The sequence below is a fragment of the Rhinatrema bivittatum genome, chromosome 12 (genome assembly GCF_901001135.1).
Source record: "Rhinatrema bivittatum chromosome 12, aRhiBiv1.1, whole genome shotgun sequence".
NCBI lineage: Eukaryota > Metazoa > Chordata > Amphibia > Gymnophiona > Rhinatrematidae > Rhinatrema > Rhinatrema bivittatum.
The window spans coordinates 66547429-66575352 of NC_042626.1; the positions used below are offsets into that span (position 1 = coordinate 66547429).

General features: G+C 40.9%; 1 protein-coding gene across 3 annotated transcripts in view; it reads left to right on the forward strand.

Annotated features, from left to right (window-relative positions):
* NSF (N-ethylmaleimide sensitive factor, vesicle fusing ATPase) overlaps positions 1–27924 on the forward strand; it is a 251295-nt gene that overhangs the window by 44303 nt on the left and 179068 nt on the right. For all 3 annotated transcript variants that reach the window (XM_029572512.1, XM_029572513.1, XM_029572514.1), the window contains one exon: positions 16181–16220. In XM_029572512.1, the coding sequence (XP_029428372.1) occupies positions 16181–16220 (40 nt within the window). The remainder of the gene's footprint in view (positions 1–16180; positions 16221–27924) is intronic.

A 27924-nucleotide genomic window follows, 5' to 3' on the forward strand; every position in this document is an offset into this window, starting at 1 on the left:
AGTGCCTGTAATTAAAAACTCATCTGAGTTAGAATATTACAATTTATCCCTGACAACTGAAAAGCAGAATGTTAAAACAAAACACACGCTTTGAAATGTTTGTATGTCAATGCCAGAAATCTAAGTAGTAAGATGGGAGAATTAATGTATAGCAGTGAATGATGACATAGACTTAATTGGCATCTCAGAGACATGGTGGAAAGAGGATAACCAATGGGATAGTGCTATAACAGGGTACAAATTATATTGCAATGATAGAGAAGGAACATCTTGGTGGCGGGGCGGTGCTTTATGTCCAGGATGGCATAGAGTCCAACAGGATAACGATCCTGCATGAGGCTAAATATACAATCGAATCTTTATGGGTAGAAATCCCTTGTGTGTTGGGGAAGAGAATAGTGATAGAAGTATACTACAGTCCACCTGGCCAAAATGGTGAGATGGACAGTGAAATGCTAAGAGAAATTAGGGAAGCTAACCAAACTGGTAGTGCAGTAATTATGGGAGATTTCAATTACCAAATACAAAAGGGAACTCGAAAATCATAGAATCCATAAATCAGGAAAGCCTAAATGACATTTTTAATTTTTTTTACTTTTTTTTTTATATATCCAGTCAATGGAGAGTCAAATAACAGCAGTCCTTTGTAAAATAGCTATGAAAGACAGCCCAACACAGCCGATGTTTCACAACCACTATGCTTCATCGGGGCACATTAAACTTCTTAGCAAAAAAAGAGTATTGCCATTTTAATCAGGACTTGGCATCTCAGCCATCTTCACAGGATGTATTGGGCTGTCTTTCATAGCTATTTTACAAAGGACTGCTGTTATTTGACTCTCCATGGACTGGATATATTAAAAAATTTTTTAAATTATTTAAGAATTGAAATAGTTTTTTGCGCATTATATTAATGAAGGTGAATGAGAACACCGGTTGGTTTAACATATAGAAACATAGAAACATAGAAATGACGGCAGAAGAAGACCAAATGGCCCATCCAGTCTGCCCAGCAAGCTTCCCTCATTTCTTCTCCCATACTTATCTGTTTCTCTTAGCTCTTGGTTCTAATTCCCTTCCACCCCCGCCATTAATGTAGAGAGCGGTGGAGGAGCTGCATCCAAGTGAAATATCTAGCTTGATTAGTTAGAGGTAGTAGGGGTAGTAGTAGGGGTAGTAACCGCCGCAATAAGCAAGCTATACCCATGCTTATTTGTTTTTACCCAGATTGTTATACAGCCCTTATTGGTTGGTTTTTTTTTTTTTTTTTTTTTTAAATTGTTTATTTATGCTTTTTCAAATAATTGACAATGAGTCACAATATTTCAACGTTACATAACATATCTAGTCCTCTATTCATACATAGATACTATCCCAATACTATAACTTTTACAAAAAGAAAAATACATCCTAACCTGGACTCTTACAATTATAAGTATAATATAACTCAGGAATATAAGGAGATCCAAGATGTTAATGGGAGCATCAATAATATAATTACAAAAAAAAAGTTTCAAGAAATTTTAGGAGAGAATATTATTTTAACTTGCCCAAACCACTAAGTTATCGCTGTCTCAGCTTGATAATTATCCAAAAAAGAACGTAAATGTATTGGGTCATAATATATATACTTATTATTATTTATGAACATTAAACATTTGCAGGGATATCTAATAGTGATTTTTGCGCCCAGCTGCCTTGCTTCTTGGCACATCTCCAACATCTGTTTTCTGCGCAGTTGAGTACTTCTTGAAAGATCAGGATATATTCTTATCTTTTCCCCGTAGAAAAGCTTTTCTCTATTACGTAGGAAGCATTTCAGCACTGAGTCTCGGTCTGATGGAAAAACAAAAGTACACAGTACTGTTCCCCGATACTCTATTTGTTCTGATGTGGATGTTTCCAAAAAAGCAGTCAAATCTGCCCCTAACTCTAAGGGGGCATTTTGTTCTGCTTGAATACTTTCTGTTACTTTTGATACAAAATATATCTTGGAAACAGGTGGTACTGCTTCATTTGGGATTTGTAAAACTTCCAAAATATATTTCTTAAATTGGTCACGTAGTGATATTAATTTTACCGAAGGGAAAGTCAATATCCTCAAGTTTAAGTATTTTTGAGAGTTTTCCAGAGATTCCAGCTTGTTAGATATATTTCCTTCATTTTGTATCATTTTCACTTGAGTTTCTTTAATTTTAATCACATCTATTTCAATCTCTTTAATTTTCTTTTCATGAACTTCCATCAGAGGCTTAAATTCCTTATCTTTTTGTTGAATATTAGTCACTGCCACAGTCAAAGAGGAGATAGCCTTCTCCAAGGCTACTAATGCGTTCCAAACCACGTCCAAAGTTATTTCTTGAGGTTTGGTTAATTTAAAGCTGAGATCAGGGCTTACCTCTTTAAACCGGCAGACCTCCGAGATTTTCTGTATTTCATCTGCCGGTTCCTCTCCCCCTTTGATAACGCTCCGAGGCGTGTTTTCGTCCACCGAAGACTGCTCGGTGGGTCTTTGCTGTTTTCCCCGCTCCTCACGAGCGTCGACACACGCCATCTCTCCGACAGGTCTTAGCCCGGAAACAGCCGTTGCCGCCTGCGCTCCTGCTAACCCCTCCGGTTGCCGAGCCCAGGCCTGCTCCAGGTTCCCGTCGTGACCAGGGGGAGGGGGAGTGGTGGGCGCCCCAGGACTCAAAGATGTTGATGGGTCTAATGGCGCCTGGGCGTGCTCCTCGCCCGGCGCCGCAGACCTCCTCTCTGGGGTAGACGTTTTAGGCGCGTTGAGAAAACCCTCGATTTTCAGCTGAAGGGGGTCTGGCGAAACGGCGGCTGTGGACTCCTGCCTCACCCGCCCCTTTCGCTTAGTATGAGGCATTCTGTTTCTTAAGGTAGGAAAAAAAACAATCCGAATCGAGGAGCTCCTTTCAACGCGTCCTCTCCTCAAGGCGCCATCTTGGATCTCCCTTATTGGTTGTTTATCTTCTCCCCTGCCGTTGAAGCAGGGAGCTATGCTGGATATGCGTGAGGTATCAGTTTTTTTCTTCTCCCCTGCCGTTGAAGCAGAGAGCTATGCTGGATATGCATCGAAAGTGAAGTATCAGGCAAATTTGGTTTGGGGTAGTAACCGCCGTAACAAGCCAGCTACTCCCCGCTTTGTGAGTATGAATCCTTTTTTCTTCTCCCCTGCCGTTGAAGTTATGCTGGATATGCGTGAAGTATCAGTTTTTCTTTTCCCCTGCCGTTGAAGCAGAGAGCTATGCTGGAAATTCGTGATGTATTAGTCTTTCTCCCCTGCCGTTTAAGCAGAGAGCTCTGCTGGATGTGTGAAGTAACAGTTTTTCTTTTCCCCTGCTGTTGAAGCAGAGAACTATGCTGGATATGCATTGAAAGTGAAGTATAAGAATGGAGCGATCAAGCTAGTTGAAAGGCATCAGGAATAGAGGAAGGTGGAGGTAGTAATTTGGATATTTGGTTTGGGGTAGTAACCGCCGTAACAAGCCAGCTACTCCCGTCTTTGTGAGTGCAAATCCTTTTTTCCACATTTCCTCTTGCTGTTGAAGCTTAGAGTGATGTTGGAGTCACAGTAACCCTGTGTATGTTTATTGACTAAGGGTAATTGTCTCCAGGCAGTAGCCATCATTCTGGCGAGTCACCCACTCTTCATTGGCGGCCTCTTGACTTTATGGATCCACAGTGTTTATCCCACGCCCCTTTGAAGTCCTTCACAGTTCTGGTCTTCACCACTTCCTCCGGAAGGGCATTCCAGGCATCCACCACCCTCTCCGTGAAGAAATACTTCCTGACATTGGTTCTGAATCTTCCTCCCTGGAGCTTCAAATCGTGACCCCTGGTTCTGCTGATTTTTTTCTTATGGTAAAGGTTTGTCGTTGCCTTTGGATCATTAAAACCTTTCAAGTATCTGAAAGTCTGTATCATATCACCTCTGCTCCTCCTTTCCTCCAGGGTGTACATATTTAGATTCTTCAATCTCTCCTCGTACGTCATGCGATGAAGATCCTCCACCTTCCTGGTCGCCCTTCTCTGTACCGCTTCCATCTTGTCTTTGTCTTTTTGTAGATACGGTCTCCAGAACTGAACACAGTACTCCAGGTGAGGCCTCACCAAGGACCTGTACAAGGGAATAATCACTTCCCTTTTCTTACTCGATATTCCTCTCTCTATGCAGCCCAGCATTCTTCTGGCTTTTGCTATCGCCTTGTCTTGTCTTGTTTGTTTCATATATGCAATGTCTGGCTTGCTGACACCTTCATTTAGGCTTTCCTGATTTACGGATTATATGATTTTCGATTTCACTTTTGTATTTGATTTTTGCTCTGTTTTTGGGTAACCTTTGGACTCTTGATATTCAGATTTCAATTACCACAATATTGACTGGGTAAGTGAAACATCAGGGCATGCTAGAGAGATAAAGTTCCTGGATGGAATAAAAGACAGCTTTATGGAGCAATTGGTTCAGAAACAGATGAGAGAGGGAGCAATTTTAGATCTAATTCTCAGTGGAGCACAGGATTTGGTGTGAGAGGTAACGGTGGTGGGGCCGCTTGGCAATAGTGATCATAATATGATCAAATTGGAATTAATGACTGGAAGGGGGACAGTAAGTAAATCCATGGTGCTAGCACTAAACTTTCAAAAGGCAAACTTTGAAAAAGTGAGAAAAATAGTTAGGAAAAAACTGAAAGATGCAGCTATAAAGGTAACACGAGTGCAATAGGCATGGACATTGTTAAAAAAAAATAAAAAAAATAAAAATAAAATCCTAGAAGCACAGACCAGATGTATTCCATGCATTAAGAAAGGTGGAAGGAAGCAAAATGATTACCGGCATGGTTAAAAGGTGAGGTGAAAGAGGCTATTTTAACCAAAAGATCTTCATTCAAAAATTGGAAGAAGGATCCTTTGAAGAAAATAGGATAAAGCATAAGCATTGGCAAGTTAAATGTAAGACATTGATAAGACAGGCTAAGAGAAAATTTGAGAAGAAGTTGGCAGTAGAGGCAGAAACTCACAATAAAAGCTTTCTAAAATATATCCAAAGCAGAAAGCCTGTGAGGGAGCCGGTTGGACTGTTAGATCAAGGGGATAAAGGGGCACTTAGAGAAGATAAGGCTATCACGAAAAGATTAAATGATTTCTTTGTTCAGTATTTACTGAAGAGCATGTTGGAGAGATACCTGTTCTGGAGAAGGTTTTCATGAGTGGTGATTCCAATCAACTGATCCAAATCATGGTGAACCTGGAAGATGTGGTAGGCTTGATTGACAAACTGAAGAGTAGTAAATTGCCTGGATCAGATGGTATACATCCCAGGGTTCTGAAAGAACTAAAAAAATGAAATTTCAGAACTGTTAGTAAAAATTTGTAACCTATCATTCAAAATCATCCAATGTACCTGAAGATTGGAAGATGGCCAATGTAACCCCTATGTTTAAAAAGGGATGCAGGGGTGATCCAGGAAACTATAAACCAGTGAGCCTGACTTCAGTGCCAGGAAAAATCATGGAAACTGTTATAAAGTATAAAATCACAAAAAATTTTTTTTTTTTTTTGTAATATGTTTATTGTTGTTCACATCAAAACATTACAAGAAATTGCAAAACTCTAAATACAAATGCAAAAACATGTGATATAACATCTCTACTTTTATACAATAAAGCCAACCTTAGCACATAAGTTTACATAATAAGAAAAGTCTTACTGTCTCACAAGAAAAGAGAAGGCTGGTACAATTCAGAGCAAGGTTTACCCATTCCCACCTTCCCCCCTCCCATGCCACCCTGCAATTTAGAATCCTAATAAACGATCTCTTCCTATCCCTCCCCCCCTGTATGTGTCATTGTGTTGATGCAGCAATCTCTGGTTTTAGATAGCTACTCAGTGGGTACCATATCTTCTCCATCTCTGTCTGATGTTTAAGAGACCCTCCTTGACTGCTTTGAAATTCCAATGTGTACATGTGAACTAGACTCCGAAACCAATGTTCATGATTGGGTAGGCCTTCGGAGACCCAGTTGGATAATATGATCTTTTTTCCAGCCAGACTTGCCTTCTGGAGAAATTGTACATTATACGCAGTGAGCTCCCCATGAGAATCAGTTAACACTCCAAAGAGCCATAGCATGGGTCCTGTTGATATGGGAGTGCCAACTAGAGATTTGCAAGTCTCCCTAATGTCCGCCCCCACAAAACATTTAGATAGACATGGTTTGGTGGGACACAGCCAACATGGATTTACCCAAGGGAAGTCTTGCCTCACAAATCTCCTACATTTTTTTTTGAAGGGGTGAATAAATGTGGACAAAGGTGAACCAGTAGATGTGGTATATTTGGATTTCCAGAAGGTATTCGACAAAGTCCCACATGAGAGGCTTCTAAGAAAACTAAAAAGTCATATAGGATAGGAGGTGACATCCTTTTGTGGATTGCAAGCTGGTTAAAAGGAAACAGAGTAGGGCTAAATGTTCAGTTTTCACAGTGGAAAAAGGTAAACCGTGGAGTGCCTCAGGGATCTGTACTTGGACCGGTGCTTTTTAATATATTTATAAATGATTTGGAAAGGAGTACGACGAATGAGGTGATCAGATTTGCAGACGACACAAAATTATGCAGAGTAGTTAAATCTCAAGCGGATTGTGATAGAAACATAGAAACATAGAAATGACGGCAGAAGAAGACCGAATGGCCCATCCAGTCTGCCCAGCAAGCCTCACACATTTTTTCTCTCATTCTTATCTGTTACTCTTAGCTCCTTGTTCTATTCCCCTTCCACCCCCACCATTAATGTAGAGAGCAGTGATGGAGCTGCATGCAAGTGAATATCTAGCTTGATTAGTTAGGGGTAGTAGGGGCAGTAACCGCTGCGATAAGCAAGCTACACCCATGCTTATTTGTTTTACCTAGACTATGTTGTACAGCTCTTGTTGGTTTTTTTTTCTTCTCCCCTGCTGTAGAAGCAGAGAGCCATGCTGGATATGCCTTGAAAGTGAAGTATCAGGCACATTTGGTTGGGGTAGTAACCGCCGTAACAAGCCAGCTACTCCTCGCTTTGTGATTGCGAATCCTTTTTTTTTTCTTCACCCCTGTCGTTGAAGCTATGCAGGATATGCGTGAAGCATCAGTTTTTTGTTTTTGTTTGGGGTTTTTTTTTTTTCCCCCTGCCGTTGAAGCAGAGAGCTATGCTGGAAATGCGTGATGTATCAGTCTTTCTCCCATGCAGCAGAGAACCATGCTGGATATGCATGGAAAGTGAAGTATCAGGCACATTTGGTTTGGGGTAGTAACTGCCGTAACAAGCCAGCTACTCCCCGCGTTTTGAGTGCGAACCCTTTTTCTTCTCCTTTGCCGTTGTAGCAGAGAGCTCTGCTGGATGTGTGAAGTATCAGTTATTCTTCTCCCCTGTCATTGAAGCAGAGAGCTATGCTGTATATGCATTGAAAGTGAAGTATCAGGCATATTTGGTTTGGGGTAGTAACCGCCGTAACAAGCCAGCTACTCCCCTCTTTATGAGTGCAAATCCTTTTTTCCATTACCTCTTGCTGTTGAAGCTTAGAGCGATGTAGGAGTCACAGTAAGCATGTGTATGTTTATTTAATAAGGGTATTGTGTCAATAGCCATCATTCGGGAGAGTCACCCACTCTTCATTGGCGGCCTCTTGACTTTATGGATCCGCAGTGTTTATCCCACGCCCCTTTGAAGTCTTTCACAGTTCTGGTCTTCACCACTTCCTCCGGAAGGGCATTCCAGGCATCCACCACCCTCTCCGTGAAGAAATACTTCCTGACATTGGTTCTGAATCTTCCTCCCTGGAGCCTCAAATCGTGACCCCTGGTTCTGCTGATTATTTTCCTATGGAAGAGGTTTGTCGTTGTTTTTGGATCATTAAAACCTTTCAAGTATCTGAAAGTCTGTATCATATCACCTCTGCTCCTCCTCTCCTCCAGGGTGTACATATTTAGATTCTTCAATCTCTCCTCGTACGTCATCCTATGAAGATCCTCCACCTTCCTGGTCGCCCTTCTCTGTACTGCTTCCATCTTGTCTTTGTCTTTTTGTAGATACGGTCTCCAGAACTGAACACAGTAGTCCAGGTGAGGCCTCACCAAGGACCTGTACAAGGGAATAATCACTTCCCTTTTCTTACTTGATATTCCTCTCTCTATGCAGCCCAGCATTCTTCTGGCTTTTGCTATCGCCTTGTCGCATTGTTTCGCTGTCTTCACATCATTAGACACTATCACCCCAAGGTCCCTCTCCTGCTCCGTGCACATCAGCCTTTCCCCCCCCATCGAGTACAGTTCATTCGGATTTCCACTCCCCATATGCATGACTTTGCACTTCTTGGCATTGAATCTCAGCTGCCATATCTTCGACCACTCTTCCAGTTTCCTTAGATCCCGTCTCATTCTCTCCACTCCTTCCGGCGTGTCCACTCTGTTGCAGATCTTAGTGTCATCCGCAAAAAGACAAACCTTACCTTCTATCCCGTCCGCAATGTCGCTCACAAAGATATTGAACAGGACCGGTCCCAACACCGATCCTTGCGGCACACCACTTAAAACCGCTCTCTCTTCAGAGAAGGCTCCATTTACCATCACACATTGTTTTCTTTCCGTCAACCAATTTGCAATCCAGGTCACCACATCGGCACTCACTCCCAAGCTTCTCGTTTTATTCACCAGTCTCCTGTGCGGAACCGTATCAAAAGCTTTGCTGAAATCCAAGTAGATGACATCTAGTGCTCTTCCTTGATCCAATTCCTTGGTTACCCAGTCAAAAAAGTCAATCAAATTTGTCTGACAGGATCTTCCCCTGGTGAATCCATGCTGCCTCTGGTCCATCAATTCTCCAGACTGTAGATAGTTGACTATTCTCTCTTTCAGCAGTGACTCCATTACTTTTCCCACCACCGAAGTGAGGCTAACCGGTCTGTAGTTGCCTGCCTCTTCCCTGTTCCCACTCTTGTGAAGCGGGACCACCACCGCTCTTCTCCAATCATTCGGCACCCACTCCCGTTTCTAGGGATCTATTGAACAGGTCACACAGCGGACCCGCCAGAACATCTCTGAGCTCCCTCAATATCCTTGGATGAATCCCATCAGGCCCCATGGCTTTGTCCACTTTCAGGTTCTTTAGTTCTTCCCACACATTTTCTACTGTAAAAGGATTTTCATCTATTCCCCTTCCCTCCAGTTTCTTGTTGTTTAGAGATGGTCCTTCTCCAGGGTCTTCTTTAGTGAACACAGAGCTGAAGTATTCGTTTAATATTTCTGCCATTTCTTCGTCTCTCTCTACACATTGATCATTACCACCTTTCAATTTCACTATACCACTTTGGACCTTTCTCTTTTCGCTGATGTATCTGAAAAATGTTTTGTCACCATTTTTTATCTCCTTGGCAATCCTCTCTTCCGCTTGACTCTTTGCCAACTTGATTAATTTCTTTGTCTCCCTCAGTTGATACAAATATTCTTCTTTGTGCTCCTCCCTTTGGGATCCTTTATATTTCTTGAATGCTGTTCTTTTAGCTTTAATTTTGTCAGCCACCTCCATTGAGAACCAGATAGGTTTCAGTTTTCTTTTGCTTTTCTTTACATTTCTAACATATAGAGCAGTTGCCTTGGTGATTGCTCCTTTTAGATTGGTCCACTGCTGATCCACATCTCTCTCGTTCTCCCATCCTTTAAGTTCTTCCTCCAGATGAATTGCAAGAGGACCATGTGAGACTGGAAGATTGGGCTTCCACATGGCAGATGAAGTTTAATGTGGACAAGTGGAAAGTGATGTATTTAGAGAAAAATAACCCTTGCCGTAGTAACACAATGTTAGGTTCTATCTTAGGAGTTACCACCCAGGAAAGAGATCTAGGTGTCCTAGTGTATAATACAATTGAAATCGTCGGCCCAGTGAACTGTGATGATCAAAAAAGCAAACAGAATGTTAGGAATTTTTAGGAAAGGAATGGAAAATTAAAACAGAGGATGTCATAATGCCTGTGTATCACTCCTTGGTGAGACCATACCTTGAATACTGTGTGCAGTTCTGGTTACTGCATCTCAAAAAGGATAAAGCTGCACTGGAGAAAGTACAGAGAAGAGCGACCAAAATGATATGGGGTATGGAGCGGTTGCCATATGAGGAAAGGCTAAAGAAGTTAGGGCTGTTCAGTTTGGAGAAGACGACTGAGGGGGGGGATATGATAGAAGTCTACAAAATCATGAAAGCACTTGAACTAGTTAATGTAAATCAGTTATTTACACTCTGATAATAGAAGGACCAGGGGACACTCCATGAAGCTAGCAAAATTCTTTTTCTCTCAGCACATTGTTAAACGCTGGAATTCATTACCAGGGGATGTGGTTTCAGTAGTTAGTGTTACTGAGTTTAAACAAAGGTTTGGATAACTTCCTAGAGGTTAAATCCATAAACTGCTATTACGGTAAGCAATAGTAGCTTGTGATTTATCTAATGTTTGGGTACTTGCCAGGAACAAGTGACTTGGTTTGGCCACTGTTGGAAACAGGATACTGGGCTTGATGGACCCTTGGTCTGACCCAGTATGGTATTTATGTTCCATCTGGGGTTGGGTAACACATCTGCTGCAATAACAGTCACAAGGACAGTGGTCAACCCAGGAATCCACTTACTAGATCAACCTCCTCGAGCTCAGATCTATTTGCAGTGCACTAATAGTATTTGAGCACTTCCTAACTAGGAAGACAATAATGATCTACACAAACAAGTCACCATGTTTTACATCAAGATACAAGGAGGCTCAAGTTCTTTAGTTCTTTGCAAGGAGGTAACCTGATATGGGACTGGGCGACCCAAACATTTGATCAAGTGACTTACCTGTCAAGTATATATTCTCAAGTATATATTACCTGTCAAGTATATATTCTCAAACCTCTACTTAAAAAACCTAACCTTCCAACCACAGATCCAGCTAACTTCCGCCCAATAGCTAATCTGCCATTGATCGCCAAAATTATGGAAAAGATAGTCAATAAACAACTATCTGAATATTTGGAAGAAAACAACATTCTTGTATCTTCCCAGTATGGCTTTCGGAAATCGTTAAGCACTGAATCTCTCCTTATCTCTCTTACCGATTCTATTCTATCTAATATGGACAAAAAACAACCACATCTTTTGATACTACTAGATCTCTCTGCAGCCTTTGACACTGTCAACCATTCATCTCTATTAAAATGTCTGGCAGATATAGGCATTAAAGGAACAGTCTTCAGCTGGTTCAAATCCTTCCTAGCAAATAGACAATTCAAAGTAAAGATTAACAACAAAGAATCACAACCGATCCCTTCCAACCGGGGGGTCCCTCAGGGTTCCTCCCTTTCCCCTACCCTCTTCAACATTTACCTCTTACCTCTATGTCATCTACTTACTAAACTAAACCTAACTCACTATCTCTACGCGGATGACATCCAGATACTCATCCCAATCTCAGAATCCTTACAAAAAACCTTGGCTCACTGGAACAATTGTTTGCAACAGATCAATCATCTTCTCTCCAGCTTTTGCCTCATTCTTAACAACAACAAAACTGAGATCCTAATCATCAATCAAGACATCAACATCAAACTTCTAAACCCAGCTGACCTACTCAACTCATCCACTCCCATATTAAATCACTCACCACATGTTCGAGATCTAGGTATCATGCTAGACAATCAGCTCAATTTTAAAAAATTCATAAGCACAACCACCAAAGACTGTTTTTATAAGTTACAAGTCTTAAAAAAATTGAAGCCTCTTCTTTATTTCAACGATTTTCGGATGGTCCTACAAGCCATTATTCTATCAAAAGTCGACTTTTGCAATTTGCTTCTCTTTGGCCTTCCATATTCATCCATCAAACCCCTCCAAATGCTACAGAACTCTGCAGCCAGAATCCTTACCAATACGAATAAAAGAGATCACATCACCCCCATTCTCAAGCTCCTCCACTGGCTGCCTATAAAGCAAAGGATCCTATATAAAGTACTCACCGTAATTCATAAATCCATTCACAATATCTCTCCTCTTCAATTATGTAACCAACTACGCCCTCACTCCTCCTCTAGACCCATCAGAGGAGCATATAAAGGCACACTCTATGTACCTTCAACAAAATCCTCGCATCATAAACGTGCCATATCTACAGCAGGCCCCATTCAATGGAATGCGCTCCCACCAGACATTCGGCTTGAGTTCTGCCACTCTTCATTCAAAAAAAAACTTAAAACCTGGCTCTTTAGCCAAGCTTTTCCAGGACCATGATCATCATTTTTTCCCCTCCAACCAGCAAGAACATATCTTCTTCACAAACCCCCATTTTCCATACCACTACCTACTTCGGTATCTAATCTCTTGCTGCAGGACACTTGAGACTTTCTCACTTATACGTTATAATTTTTATGCTCAATAAGACCTGTCAACTTAATTGTTTAAGTCTTTTTTTTTTTTTTTTTCTCCTTTATCTTTTGGTCATCAATGTTACAACGTTATTGTTAAATTTTGAACTTATGTACACTGTTCCAAGTTTCATAACCTTGTTCTATGTAATGCCTTTTGGCAATTTTCATGTTCTGTTTCAATGTAAACCGATGTGATCTTTATTTCATATAGGAACACCGGTATATAAAAATCTAAAAATAAATAAATAAATAAAGTATAGCGAATGTACACGCAGACAAGTTAAGCAGAATATTTCATCCACATGAATGGGAACTGGATCAGGAGATGGCTGATGACCTCTTCGCACAGTGGGGTCACCCAGACATGGATCTGTTTGCAACAGAATGCAATACAAAACTGCAGAAGTTTTGCTCCCTTCTGCCCAGCCCATGAATAGAGTAGCAAGACATGTTCCTCCTATCATGATCCACAGGTTTTTTGAATGCCTTTCCACCATTTCCACTCATTACATAGATGGTACAGAAGTGTATGCAGGACAAGGCAGATATGATTCTCATAGCTCCAGCTTGGCCGAGATAGCCATGGTATGCTTATCTAGTGCAACTCTCAATTTGACAACCAAGGCCAAATTTGTTAATTCAGGAAGATGGAACACTTCTCCACCTGTTTCTTCAATTGCTCTATCTAATGGCATGGAGATTGAATACGAAGTCTTAGCATCCTTACAGCTTCCAAGACACATGCAAGATGTCCTCCTCTTATCTTGAAAGCCCTCCACTCGCCACAACTATTCCTTCAAATTGGAAACATTATGCAGATTGGTGTAAATCGCATTCATTAGATCCTCTTGAATGCTCTCCTGAACATTTGCTAGACTACTTATACTATCGGTCCCGAACAGGTCTGCAGATATAGTCTGTAAGAGTTCACCTGAGTGCTATTGCAGCTTATCACCTCAGGACTGGACATCCTTTCCATCACAACACATCAGTTGATTTCTCACTTCATGAAGGGCTTGCTTCACCTGCATTCGCTAAATACAAAAACCTCCAATAGCTTGGGACATCATCATAGTCCTGACAGCTCTGATGGCAAATCCGTTTGAACCCATGCAATCTACACCCTAAATATCTCACATGGAAGATCCTGTTCTTTGTAGTGGTCACCTCTGCAAGGAGAGTTGGTGAACTGCAAGCTTTAGTGCATACCTCTTGTAACAGCATGGAAAAAAATACAGTTTTGTAATCCAGAGGTGAGTTTCTGAATGTTTATGACTGGCAGGGCAGAGGATGTTGATCCAGATGGCTGGGCCTGGCCACGGTCCTGTTGTTTGGATTGTGTCTTACTGTTCTGTCCTCAGCAGCAGGATTAGAAAGTCACCCATGCACTTGTTTGTGCAGTCTTTTAAAGGGCAGGGGGTTTTTCGGGGAAGACAGAAGTCTCACCTGTGGAATGGATGTGCTGCTCAGGACTTTTCCCGAACACTAAGGCTCCTGTCTTTGGCTGAAATATGGGGATTCCTAGCCTGATGTTTTATGGGATGCGGTAAGGATTGTTTGTAAGGCTTGTACATTAATTTGAATATACATTTGTTTAGTCAATAAAGTAATCTTTTCTATTGTGTATATACTGTCCTTTGGTCATTAATTCTTGGTTGAAACACCTTTCTGTACCTGTAACGTTTTCCATGATAAAGTGGTACTCAGACCACATCCAAAATTCTTGCCAAAAGTAGTAACCGCCTTTCACTTCCATGACTCAATCTTCCTGCCAATTTTCTGTCCAAAACCACATCATAACAAAAGTAAAAAAGCATTGCATACATTAGATTGCAAGTGAGCTCTAGCATACAATAAAGAGAGGACGCAGGGCTACAAACGAGATCAACAGTTTTCTCCTACAACCCCATAAACAAGGATGGGTAGTGACCAAGAGAACGCTATCCAATTGATTAATAAGTTGCATTCGATATTGCTATAGCAAGTCCTCACTACCACTATCTGGGACAGTCAAAGCTCATCAAATACAGTCCACTGTGTCTTCCTTAGCACATGTGAAGAATGTACCCATCGCAGATATTTGGTCATCAGTGCACACCTTCACAGTTCACTATTGCCTAGACAAGCGTTGGCTTCAGGAGGGAACTACTAGAGACTAACACAGAGGTAGATGGGTTGCAAAAAAAAAAAAAAAGGCAAGAACATGCTACCCTGCACAAGGGACAGCAACCCTTAGGGGTAGATTTTATAAATTTAAGCACGCTGGATTTTATAAGATACGCACGTAGCCTATAAAATCCAGGGTCGGCGTGCGCAAGGGAGTGCACATTTGTGCAACTTGCGCACGCTGAGCCCTGTGTGCGTTGCCCGTTCCCTCCGAGGCTGCTCCGAAATCGGAGCGGCCTCGGAGGGAACTTTCTTTCTGCCCCCACGGCCCTATCTAGACCCCCCCCTACCTTTATTGAAAAAGTTACTACTGCCTCCGGGCAGTAGTAACTTAAGCGCGCCGGCGCGGCAGGCCACGACACAGGCCGCTGTGTTGGGACACTCGACCGCGCCCCCTGGCCACGCCCCCGACTGCCCTTTTTTGCAAGCCCCAGGGCTTGAGTGTGCTGCCGAGCCTATGCAAAATAGGCTCGGCGCGCGCAGGGGGGGGTTTGGGGTAGGTTTTCGGGGGGTACGTGCGTGAAAATCTACCCCTTAGCTTGGGACTCCCAAAGACAATATGGCTAATACAGCCTGCTTATTGACGGAAAAAAGTAAGGATGGATTAGCCCATGTATACCCACCCAGCTCCCTGGCAGTCTCTAACCAGTATACAGTCTTTGATATCAACTGAGGAAACCAGAGAGGGACAATTGCACAGGAACTGCTGCACATGAGCAGAGCGTCACAGCTCTGCTACTTTTAAGATTCCGGACTGTGCACCATTGGAGGATATCACCCAAGACAGCATGGCTAATTCATCCTGTTCTCTATGGAAAAACACGGTTTGCGGTAAGAAAACTTGCTTCTCTTTATTCTTGTTATTTCTTATGATTATAGGCAAGTGCACACTGTCAGTTTGGTAGGGAAATAAATAGGTGAGAGCTTCTAACTGAATTAAGAGCATTCCCTTGATCCTTCTCAAACATACTGTGTGTTTGTTAAGGTGGAATTATTTTTGTATGCTTCCCCCCCCCCCCCCCCCCCCCATTGTAAATGTTGAGGAGGTTTAAGGGTGACAGGTCCTGGGTGATCTGGTATGAGGCGAACGGATACTGTGCATAAAGTACCTTGTAGTAGAACTTGGCCAATGCACCCTCACTTAATGAAAAACATTTGCCCCCTTCTTGTTAACCACACACATACATATACTTCTTAATTATCTCCATGCTTACCTACAGCACCTTATATTATGCTGGTCCTAGTTCCTAGGTATCCCCTCATTGCTTTTACTCATCCAATGCTACTTAAGGATTCCATGTTTTCCTCCTTCTGTTGTAAGATTGCCAGCCATTTCTGATATATGTGGTGGTTTAGTGATAGTCTCAGTGATTGTCTGTTCTCTTTCACTTTTGGTTTTGCCATGTTTGGGTATAGAATTGCATGTTACAAAGCCTTTATAACATTTAAATGAACTGCTTATATGTGAGATGGAACTAATAATATAGTTTAGATAAAAACACTTTACAAGTCTCTTTGACTTCAGATGGGAAGGCTTTTTAATGATTTAAGATGTTGGCATTTACTTTCATTTGTTTTACAGCGAAAATGGGCCGGACTCTCTATTGGACAGGATGTAGAAGGTAAGCTGATCACTTATTCTGTTCAAGCTTAAAATCTAAAGTGATGGTCACAAAACTTCTAAACTATCATTGTGTACATTTAAAATTAGAAGTGAATACAAGAATAAAACATTAATACAAATAAAATCCTAAAAGGCCAAAGCCACATATACTACAGTAAACCATAAAACAAAACAAGTGAAGTCCCTAATAACCAACCAAATGTTACAGAAAGTCAGCTACAAACTTCTTAAGTCTTCCATCCCTCTTTTGTATCAGACCAGAATCTTGCTTTAGAAATTATAAATGTTAATTTTCAAATAACTCTAGATGGCACAAAATATTGTATTGAAATGAAAAAAAAAGCTGCTAAAGGCTACTGAACATCCCCCAAATAAGATAATTTTAACTAATTTCCTAAAAAAGATATCATTGGAGGTTGTCCTTCCTTGCAAAGTCAATTGGTTCCAGAAGAGCAGGGCTACAAACCTAAATATACATTGCCCAGTAATTGTCTAAAAACCCACCTTTTTTCAGGCTGCTTTTAGATCTTAACCCCTGATGTATCCCACTCACAGCCTTATTGATTTTAACCATTTTTTGATTTATTAATTTGATCAGTCACCTTTCAAAACAATCAAATCAGTGAACACTAAAATAAAACACTTTCTACATAAACTAATATCAATTGAACACTAACATTTTCTAAATACATGAAATTACCAAGTCTCTTGTCTTGATTAGATTGTAAGCTGGATGGAGAAGGGACTGTCTTGTATGTGTATTTGTACAGTGCTGCATATAGCATACTGTCTCTTATAGAAATGATAGTAGTAGTACTAGTGCTAATCTTGAAATGTTCCCTTCTTCATGCTGGTTCACCTATAAAGCCCCTTGATCCTTCTACTCCTTCATATCATACCACATGTAGATCCATTGACTTTAAGATGTCAGTATATTAGATATTTCAGCAGGTTGATAAATTTGGATTTCAATAGCCACTAAGCGAACAGGACCAGAAATGGGTTTAAAAGAACATTGGCATTATTTATCTAAAAACGGTTTGGCCAAGTTTCTGGAGGAAAAGTCCATAAAGAATTATTAGCCAAGTGCCTGTGGGAAAGGCACTGCTTATCCTTGGGAGTAAGTAACAGAGAATTGGATCTACTCTTTAGGATCTTCTGGGTACCTCTTGCTGTCCTGGACTGGCCACTGTTGGAGACGGAATGCTGGGCTCTATGGACACTTAAGAACATAAGGACATGCCATACTGGGTCAGATCAAGGGTCCATCAAGCCCAGCATCCTGTTTCTAACAGTGGCCTATCCAGCAGTGGCTATTCTCTAAGACAGCTTGATTATTAGCAGTTAATGGACTTCTCCAAGAACTTATCCAATCCTTTTTTAAACCAGGCTACACTAACTGCACTAACCACATCCTCTGGCAACAAATTCCAGAGTTTAATTGTGCGTTGAGTAAAAAAGAACTTTCTCCGATTAGTTTTAAATGTGCCACATGCTAAGTTCATGGAGTGCCCCCTAGTCTTTCAATTTTCCAAAAGAGTAAATAACTGATTCACATTTACCCGTTCTAGACCTCTCATGATTTTATAGACCTCTATCAAATTCCCCCTCCTCAGCCGTCTCTTCTCCACCCTGAATGGTCCTAACCTCTTTAGTCTTTCCTCATAGGGGAGCTCTTCCATTCCCTTTATCATTTTGGTCGCCCTTCTCTGTACTTTCTCCATCGCAACTATATCTTTTTTGAGATGCGGCGACCAGAATTGTACACAGTATTCAAGGTGCGGTCTCACCATGGAGCGATACAGAGGCATTATGACATTTTCTGTTTTATTCACCATTCCCTTTCTAATAATTCCCAACATCCTTTTTACTTTTTTTTTTTTTTTACTGCCGCAGCACACTGAACCGCCTATTTCAATGTGTTGTCCACTATGACGCTTAGATCTTTCTTGGGTGGTAGCTCCAAATATGGTACCTAACATTGTGTAACTATAGCATGGGTTATTTTTCCCTATATGCATTACCTTGCACTTATCCACATTAAGTTTCATCTACCATTTGGATGCACAATTTTCCAGTTTCACAAGGTCTTCCTGCAATTTATCATAATCAGCTTGTGATTTAACTACTCTGAACAATTTTGTATCATCTGCAAATTTGATAACTTCACTCGTCGTATTTCTTTCCAGATCATTTATAAATATATTGAAAAGCACGGGTCCCAGTACAGATCCCTGAGGCACTCCACTGCCCACTCCCCTCCACTGAGAAAATTGTCCATTTAATCCTACTCTCTGTTTCCTGTCTTTTAGCCAGTTTGTAATCCATGAAAGGACATCGCCACCTATCCCATGAATTTTTACTTTTCCCAGAAGCCTCTCATAAGGAACTTTGTCAAATGCCTTCTGAAAATCAAAATACACTACATCTATCGGTTCAACTTTATCTACATATTTATTAACTCCTTCAAAAAAGTGAAGCAGATTTGTGAGGCAAGACTTGCCTTGAATAAAGCCATGCTGACTTTGTTCCATTAAACCATGTTTTTCTATATGTTCTATGATTTTGATATTTAGAACACTTTCCACTATTTTTCCTGGCACTGGTCTGTAGTTTCCTGGATCAACCCTGGAGCCCTTTTTAAATATTGGGGTTACATTAGCCACCCTCCAGTCTTCAGGTACAGTGGATGATTTTAATGACAGGTTACAAATTTTTACTAATAGGTCTGAAATTTCATTTTTTAGTTTCATCAGAACTCTGGGGTGTATACCATCCAGTCCAGGTGATTTACTACTCTTAGGTTTGTCAATCATGTCTACCACATCTTCTAGGTTCACTGTGATTTGGCTCAGTCCATCTGAATCATTACCCATGAAAACCTTCTCCAGTACGGGTACCTCCCCAACATCCTCTTCAGTAAACACCGAAGCAAAGAAATCATTTAATCTTTCCGCGATGGCCTTATCGTCTCTAAGTGCCCCTTTAATCCCTCGATCATCTAACAGTCCAACTGACTCCCTTGCAGGCTTTCTGCTTCGGATATATTTAAAAAGTTTTTACTGTGAGTTTTTGCCTCTACAGCCAACTTCTTTTCAAATTCTCTCTTAGCCTGTCTTATCAATGTCTTACATTTAACTTGCCAACGCTTATGCTTTATCCTATTTTCTTCTGTTGAATCCTTCTTCCGATTTTTAAATGAAGATCTTTTGGCTAAAATAGCCTCTCTTATCTCACCTTTTAACCTTCCACCTTTCTTAATGTGTGGAATATATCTGGACTGTGCTTGGATGGTATTTTTTTTTAACACTTTTTACTTATTTAGCTTCTCCTTTGTTTTTTTCTAACTATTTTTCTAATTTTTTCCAAAGTTTCCCTTTTGAAAGTTTAGCACTAGAGCCGTGGATTTGCTTACTGATCCCCTTCTAGTCATTAATTCAAATTTGATCATATAATCACTATTGCCAAGCGGCTCCATATGTTACCTCTCTCACTAAATCCTGTGCTCCACTGAGAAATCTAAAATTGCTCCCCCTCTCTTCTGTTCCAGAAGAGAGGGGGAGCTCTCTTCTGGAACAGAAGTTGCTCCATAAAACTGTCATTTATTCCATCCAGGAACTTTATCTCTCTAGTAAGTCCCGATGATAGATTTACCCAGTCAATATTGGGGTAATTGAAATCTCCCATTATTACTGCATTACCAATTTGGTTAGCTTCCCTAACTTTTCTTAGCATTTCACTGTCTGACCATCTTGGCCAGGTGGATGGTAGTATACTCCTATCACTATACTCTTCCCCGACACACAAGGGATTTCTACCCATAAAGATTCGATTGTGCATTTAGTCTCATGCAGGATGTTTATCCTGTTGACTCTATGCCATCCCGGACATAAAGCAACACACCGCCTCCCGGATGCTTCTCTCCTGTCATTGCGATGTAATTTTGACCCCGGTAGAGCACTGTCCCATTGGTTATCCTCCTTCCACCATTTCTCTGAAATACCAATTAAGTCTGTCGTCATTCACTGCTATACATTCTAATTCTCCCATCTTACTTCTTAGACTTCTGGCATTAGCATACAAACATTTCAAAGTGTGTGTTTTGTTTGTATTTTTATTCTGCTTTTTAATTGATAGGGATAAGTTAGAATTTTTTAGCTCAGGTGAGTTTTTAGTTACAGGCATTTGGACTACTTTTCTTATTATTGGAACCTCACTGTTGGGATGCCCTAATTCTAAGGCGTCATTAGTATTCTTTGAAGATACCTCTCTCCGAACCATGCGCTGCTGAGCGACTGTCGGCTTTCCCCTTTGTTCTAGTTAAAAAGCTGCTCTATCTCCTTTTTTTTTATTTTTATAATTTTAATTTTATTGCTTTTCATATTACACACAAATATTGTGAAAGAAAACAGGGAATATAATTGGAAACAAATTATATTCTATTACAGACATCTTCCTCTAATTCATAAAGGTAATATTATATTATACCCCCTTATTTATAGGAAACATGGGGGGGGGGTTTAAGAACTTCAACTCAAGGAGCGAATACTAACAAGAAATAAGCAAAAAGTAAGACTAGCCAAAACTTTTGCCAAACTGCTCTGATTAAGTCACACTGGGGTGTGTATCCAAAAAGAATCGTAACTGTGACGGCTCAAAAAATACATAATTAAGATCATGAAATTTAACATGACATTTACACGGATAACGTAAGGCAAATTTAGTACGTATTGTCAAAGTTTCAGATCTCAAATTCAAAATTTCTTTCTCCTTTCTTGTGTGGCCCTGGTGATATCTGGATACAGCCACACTTTTTGACAATAATATAGTTCTATTATGGAAAAACATCCTAAATATATTATTTTTCTCTGTAACAAAAGTGAGTCACTAGAAGTAATCCTCTCCTTGTGACCACATCTTCCTGTGATAGCACCAACAGATCTGTAACATTTAACTGATGCTGATTTTCTTTATTTTCTTGAACTTTCTCCAACAGCTTCTGAGGTAAGTAGTACGCCTTGGTTATTAAAGGCACTGCTTCACTTGGAATTTTTAATTTCTCAGTTAAATAGTTCTTAAATAACTCTAATGGTGAAATCTGGGAGACAATGAGAAAATTTACCACCCTAATATTTAAACTCCGTAATGAGCTTCTATATTTTCAATTTTCTTGCTTTGGATACTTTCTGATTTGTATCAGATTTTGTTGGTATTTTTCAACCTGCTTTATTTTCTCTTCCATTTCTTGCATTTTCCTTTCTTGGGCAATTATCCGCACTTCATTATTCCCACTACGTTTGTTTGTCAAAAGAAGATTTGGTTAAGTTAATAATAAAGCAACTTCAATCGATGCCAACGCTTCCCATAAAGATTCCATCGTTACTATTGCTGGTTTAACTAACAAAGTTCCCGATTCTGATGTCTGCTCACCCCTTCCTGCGGCCTCAGCAGTGTCCCGTGTAGACTCCAGCGCTGGATAAGCGGGGCTGATATTCTCCGTCAGTAAGGGTAAATATTTTCCAGCTTGTAATCCTGAAGACTCAAAATCAAACAGGTTCTTTTCGGCCCCTTCACTTAACACTCCACAACTCCTCTTCTTCTGAGCAGCAAGCTCCTTGGGGCTAGCCGGGAGGGCTAGCAGCACAGCCTCTCCCGCTTTTCTCGTCCACTGGGGGGACGACGACACGGTGTCTCTGGAGTGCCGGAACTCAGCGAAATCTCATCAGTCTGGAGAGGAGATGTTTGCTCCACGTCTCCACCCTCGGCGGCCCTCGCTCCCGACTCATTCGGCGTCGAGGCGAAGAAAGTCTTTATAGATGGCTGCTTAGGGTCCAAGCTTTCGGCAACCGCCAGGCTTTCACGAAGCCTGGCCTTTCGTTTGGTATGAGGCATGTAGATATAGCAGGAAATTCCAAAAGCTTCAGGAATTAAATATAAGGTAACAGTGAGTCGTTCTCCGACCTCTTAGTCTGCTGCCATCTTGGCTCCACCCCCCAGGGCTAGAGTCCTGTGGTCCTTGGGTCTGCTCTATCTCCTTTTTAAAGGTTTGCGCCAGCAGTCTGGTTCCACCCTGGTTAAGGTGGAGCCCATCCCTTCAGAAGAGACTCCCCCTTCCCCAAAAGGTTCCCCAGTTCCTAACAAAACTGAATCCCTCTTCCTTGCACCATCGTCTAATCCACGCATTGAGACTCTGGAGCTCTGTCTGCCTCTGGTGACCTGCGCGTGGAACAGGGAGCATTTCAGAGAATGCCACCCTGGAGGTTCTGGATTTAAGCTTTCTACCTAAGAGCCTAAATTTGGCTTCCAGAACCTCCCTCCCACATTTTCCTTTGTCTTTGGTGCCCACATGTACCACGACAGCCGGCAACTCCCCAGCACTGTCTAAAATCCTATCTAGGTGATGCTTGAGGTCCGCCACCTTCCACCAGGTAGGCAAGTTACCAGGCGATCCTCACGCTCACCAGCCACCCAGCTGTCTACATTCCTAATCAAATCACCAACTATGCCGGCCGACCTAACCCTTCCCTCCTGGGCAGTAGCCCTTGGAGATACATCCTTGGTGCGAAAGGACAATGCACCACCTGGAGAGCAGGTCCTTGCTACAAGATTCTTTCCTGCTGCACCAAGTTGATGCTCTCTGATCTAATCCTGCATGGCAAATTATGTTCAATATATAGAGTGTAAGGTAAATACTTGCATAAATATATTGAAGCAAAATAAATACATTTTTTTATTTATTCCTACCTCCTTTTAAAGTCCTTTGGTGTCCGGTCTGTCTGCGCCAAGATTACTCAATGCAATTGCAAATCCATTTTTACTTAGCAGTAAAAATTGTTGTGCAGTGAGCACTAAAATGTGCCAGCTCATGATGGGATGATTTCTAGCTGAGTGTTTATATTTTATTAACTAGATGTGCAAAGCAAAATAATGATGCGAGTTGTTTTCTGGTGTCCTGGTGTTAAAATTAAGAAATTAATGCAATTCATTTGCTGCTTTAATTTCTTTTTCTTAATTCATTGACACTGTAAAACCCTTACACTTGATTGTTCATCTGCTTTCTAAATGAGATTGGGCTTGTTTGCCCAAAGATTGGGAGAAAAAAGATTAACATTCATAATATATTCCTGCCTCTCTAGACTTGGTATCACTACTTCAAGAGCATGAATGGCCTAGGGCCAATCACAAAGGCCTATTGAGGCCTCTGCTTTGTTTGCTGATATCCTTACTAGGATCCAATATTGATGAGTTTTACTGCTGAGGAATTTTTGTGGCTGATAACATTGCCCACATACAAGCAGTTTATGGGCAAGAGTGTTTTACAGGCTCGTCTCTCCCTCCCCGCAACTCTGCCCTTGCACCATAATCCTGACCTGCAGTTCCTCCCATGTAATTTCGATAATGTTATCTCCACTCCACATACATGCACATGCATGCCCCTTAGCCTTATGCATATAATCTACAGTTGTCACTATTGTTTTCTGAAATAACTCTGCCATTGTAGTCGTCAAATTAAAATAATAGTAAATGAAATGTTAAGTTTCATGACTCTAATGAATAGTTTCCTCACTTTTTCAGTGATGGTTCTAGTAAAAGAGAGACAAATTTTGAAGTTCACTCTTGGGGACCAGCTGACACTTTAAAACTGTATTATATTTAAAAAAACATTCTTTACAACATCTAACCGCAAGTGACGAGTAGTCCGGACGGCAAGTGTTTTTTCACTGCCGTTGTCTGGCTTGCTGATGCGGTATCATTTAAAAATTTAAAAATTGATTTTTTGATTATATCTGTGGTCTGCACAGCATTTGAATTCCATTCTACTTTGTCTTTTTTGATTTGGGTTTTGATTGATAAGACGAGTGCCGCAGTTCTTTGTTGTATTGTCTAGTAAAAGAGAACCACACAGAAGCTTTATTAGTAAGGCAACATTTAGGGCTGGCTAGTGGCTTAGTGTCAGTAATGCACTACTGCTATGCAGAGGTATGTGGTCTTGTCATCCAGGGCTGGGGATGCTGCAGAGGCAGAATTTGCAGCTTTTGTGAGGAGAGTTAGTCACTGCATAATGTTGACACCTAGTGGCTGAATTTAGATTCCATGATTAAAGGCTTCTGGAAGACGCCATGCTGCATGGCTCCCAGTCGATGGCTGTGCTAAACTGTTGGACGGGATATGAAATGGGGGGGAGGAAAGGACCCTGGATAGTTGCAAATGAAGGCTCTCATGTTGCTGGATCCCAAGCCTGGTTTATATTGAGCCAGAAATTCAAAGGATCAGGAGGAAACAGCTGGATCAAAATTAAAAAAACAAAACTGCATTTTATGCTAAACCACAGGGCTGCTTTTTTTTTTTTTTGTTAGCTTGCAAACTGTCTGTATAGACACTGTAAAATTAAATCCAATCCGAGTTTGAAGGAAAAAAAACCATTCACTAATTATACAAATAAGCAGTTCTGCAGAAAGTGCTATATTTAATATTTGGGCAGAAAGCCACAGTTTTTAACACAAGTGCTTTGGTGGATGATTTCTACTTTTTTTTTTTCTTTTTCTTTTTGGGATTTTTGCTGATTTGTTTGGCTCTACCTTTACCAAAATCTTAATTTGGCTTTAAGAGAAGGCATGGAGTGGTCTGACTGTAGCACAGGAGCACTGATGAGATTAAGCATTGTGCATCTCTTGATGTGTGGGTGCAGCTGCCAGGTGGCTGGAGCTTAGAGCTTGCACAGCTGCTGTCCAAGGTCCTGGGCACACAGCCTTGCATCAGTGTTGCCTACCACTTGTTTCTTTCTGGTACAGCTACCAAAAAAGTCTCCTTCTTGCATGTGGCAAACTCCTTTCAAATTGGAGCTCTTACTGTTTAATTGCCTTATGTGTTATATTTTTTAAATGCTGTGAAAAAGATCAAGATTTGTTTTTTAAGCAACTTGATTTTGATTTTCTTTAGGGTTTTTGTTTCTGGTTTTTTTTGTTTTTTTTTAACCCCAGCAGTTTCCTCCTGCTCCTTTTGTCCTTCTGGTTCAGGTGGAACCAGGCCTGGGATCTGGAACTATGAGCCCTCATCACAGCTATTCAGGGATTTCCCTCCCTGCTTTGTGTACTGCAACAACAGTCCTCGACTGGCGACCATGCCCCAGAGCTCTTACAGGAACCCTGCAACCACTGGCACTAGGTGCTGTCTCTGCAGCATTTCCTGCTTTGGCTCAGCCGGGCCTCAAACTCTCCGCATGTCTGCTGCTGAGTCGCCATAGCTAATTATCATTGCATCTTCTCAGCATCTCTCTTGATTCATCATACATAATTTGGAGCAAATCCTCAGGGCTGTGACACTTTCTGCACCAGTGGTCTTGCAAGCAGAGTAATAAAGAAAAGTATCTTTGCTGCTGTTGGGTGTCTAAGTTAGTTAATAGTGCTGTACAAGGAGCCTTGTAGTAGGCATGCCTGCCCCGCCCTCAGTCTCCTTAAAATGACAGTAGTTTGGTTGCATTGCGTGCACTTTGCAGGGTTTCCCTGGCTTGCCACTTTTGGTGCTATAATATGTATTCCTTCATTATTCATTTTTAGCCCTTAGTCCTTAGATGAACTGAAAATCCTCACCAGACCAAAGCTAAGCCTGGAGGTATGCTAAACGTTTCATAGTAGTTTAAAATTACTTTTAAATTTAATCTAATTGTATTACTCAACTAAAAGTTCTAAACCCTCTTAATTTTATGTAGTCATCTGATCATTGATAATTATCAGGGAATTTTAGTGTAACAGTATGCAATATTGAATAATGCAAAAAAGACTTGATATTTACTGTTCAGGAAGTACTTCTGCTTTCTTTGTGCTGAAAGCCAGCTAGTGGAAGTAGAATGAATACATAGAAGTAGCAGAACACAGTGTGCAATTTCTAATATATCAGATAATGGCACCCCTTCACTTTCCCATCTTAAATTCTTGTTGAACGGACTTTGTCCATTGGCTTTATGAACCTTTTATGACAATGTTTTATTAACACTTCTCTGGAGAGAGGGAAGACGTTATTTTATGACTGACAAAGCTAAATTATTAAGCTGTATGTTCCCTGGTGCACTATAGTTTAAAATTAAACCCTGTTACTCCATACAGTATTCCATGTAATATCCTTTGAACAGCTCAGTGGACCTTTGTTAATCATGCTACCCTGGATAAATTCTCTCTGCTTTTTTTAAATTTTCTCTACCTTTTTGTTCTTTACAATAATGGCAGCCAAGATACTCATCTGCTATATGACTGCTTTAGGCTTATACAAACAGAAATCTCATTTATACAAATTGTGGAACAAATCTGTGACTTGCATATTAATTCTGAAGTATTCTGGGCATGCAGCTTTTTCACTGCTCATTCAGAAGAGTAAAGTGCCTAACTGGGTCTGAGCCAGTAAGACTGCAATGCAGTGTATCATAATTCTCTGTTCTAATTCACTGTTGCTAAACCTAGGGAGGAAAACTAAGGTATGAAGATTACTTGATTTGCCTAATCCTAGTCTCCCTGTGGACAAATCTGCCATCTGCATGAATGCATCGGTGTTTTACATGCCTTGAGAGATTTATTTTCCTGAATACTGACACAGTACAATAGCTCTGAAATGTATGTGTCTTGCCATGCCTAGCTCCTGGGGGCTAAACTACAGTAGTGAACTGAACTCTGTCATTGTATTAGTTAAGAAGGCAGAGTAGACACAGACTGTATGGTCTTTCATGCTTGTCTAATCTGCCTATCTATACTACCTAATTCAGCTTTATTGTGTTTATCCCATTCTTTCTTGAATTCAGATATTCTTGTCTGTACCACCTTCCTTGCATCCATTACCCTCTCTGTAAAGAAATGTTTCCCTTAATTATTCCTGAGTCTACTCCCTTTCACACTCATCCCATGATCCCTTATTGTAAAGCCTCTTGTTCATGGAAACCTTGGAGGTATTTAAATGTCTCTATCATATCTTCCCTATCTCGCTTATCCTCTAAGGTGTACATGTTTAGATCTTTGTCTTTCCCCTTATGCTTTAGATTGAAGACCACTAACCACTTTAGTAGCCACCTTCTGGACCAACTGGTTTATATCCTTTTGAAGGTGGGGTCTCCAGAATTATGCACAGTATTCCAAGTGAGGTCCCGGAGAGAGGGAGAGACGTTATTTCTCTCCGGAGAGAGGGAAGACGTTATTTTATGACTGACAAAGCTAAATTATTAAGCTGTATGTTCCCTGGTGCACTATAGTTTTAAAATTAAACCCTGTTACTCCATACAGTATTCCATGTAATATCCTTTGAACAGCTCAGTGGACCTTTGTTAATCATGCTACCCTGGATAAATTCTCTCTGCTTTTTTTAAATTTTCTCTACCTTTTTGTTCTTTACAATAATGGCAGCCAAGATACTCATCTGCTATATGACTGCTTTAGGCTTATACAAACAGAAATCTCATTTATACAAATTGTGGAACAAATCTGTGACTTGCATATTAATTCTGAAGTATTCTGGGCATGCAGCTTTTTCACTGCTCATTCAGAAGAGTAAAGTGCCTAACTGGGTCTGAGCCAGTAAGACTGCAATGCAGTGTATCATAATTCTCTGTTCTAATTCACTGTTGCTAAACCTAGGGAGGAAAACTAAGGTATGAAGATTACTTGATTTGCCTAATCCTAGTCTCCCTGTGGACAAATCTGCCATCTGCATGAATGCATCGG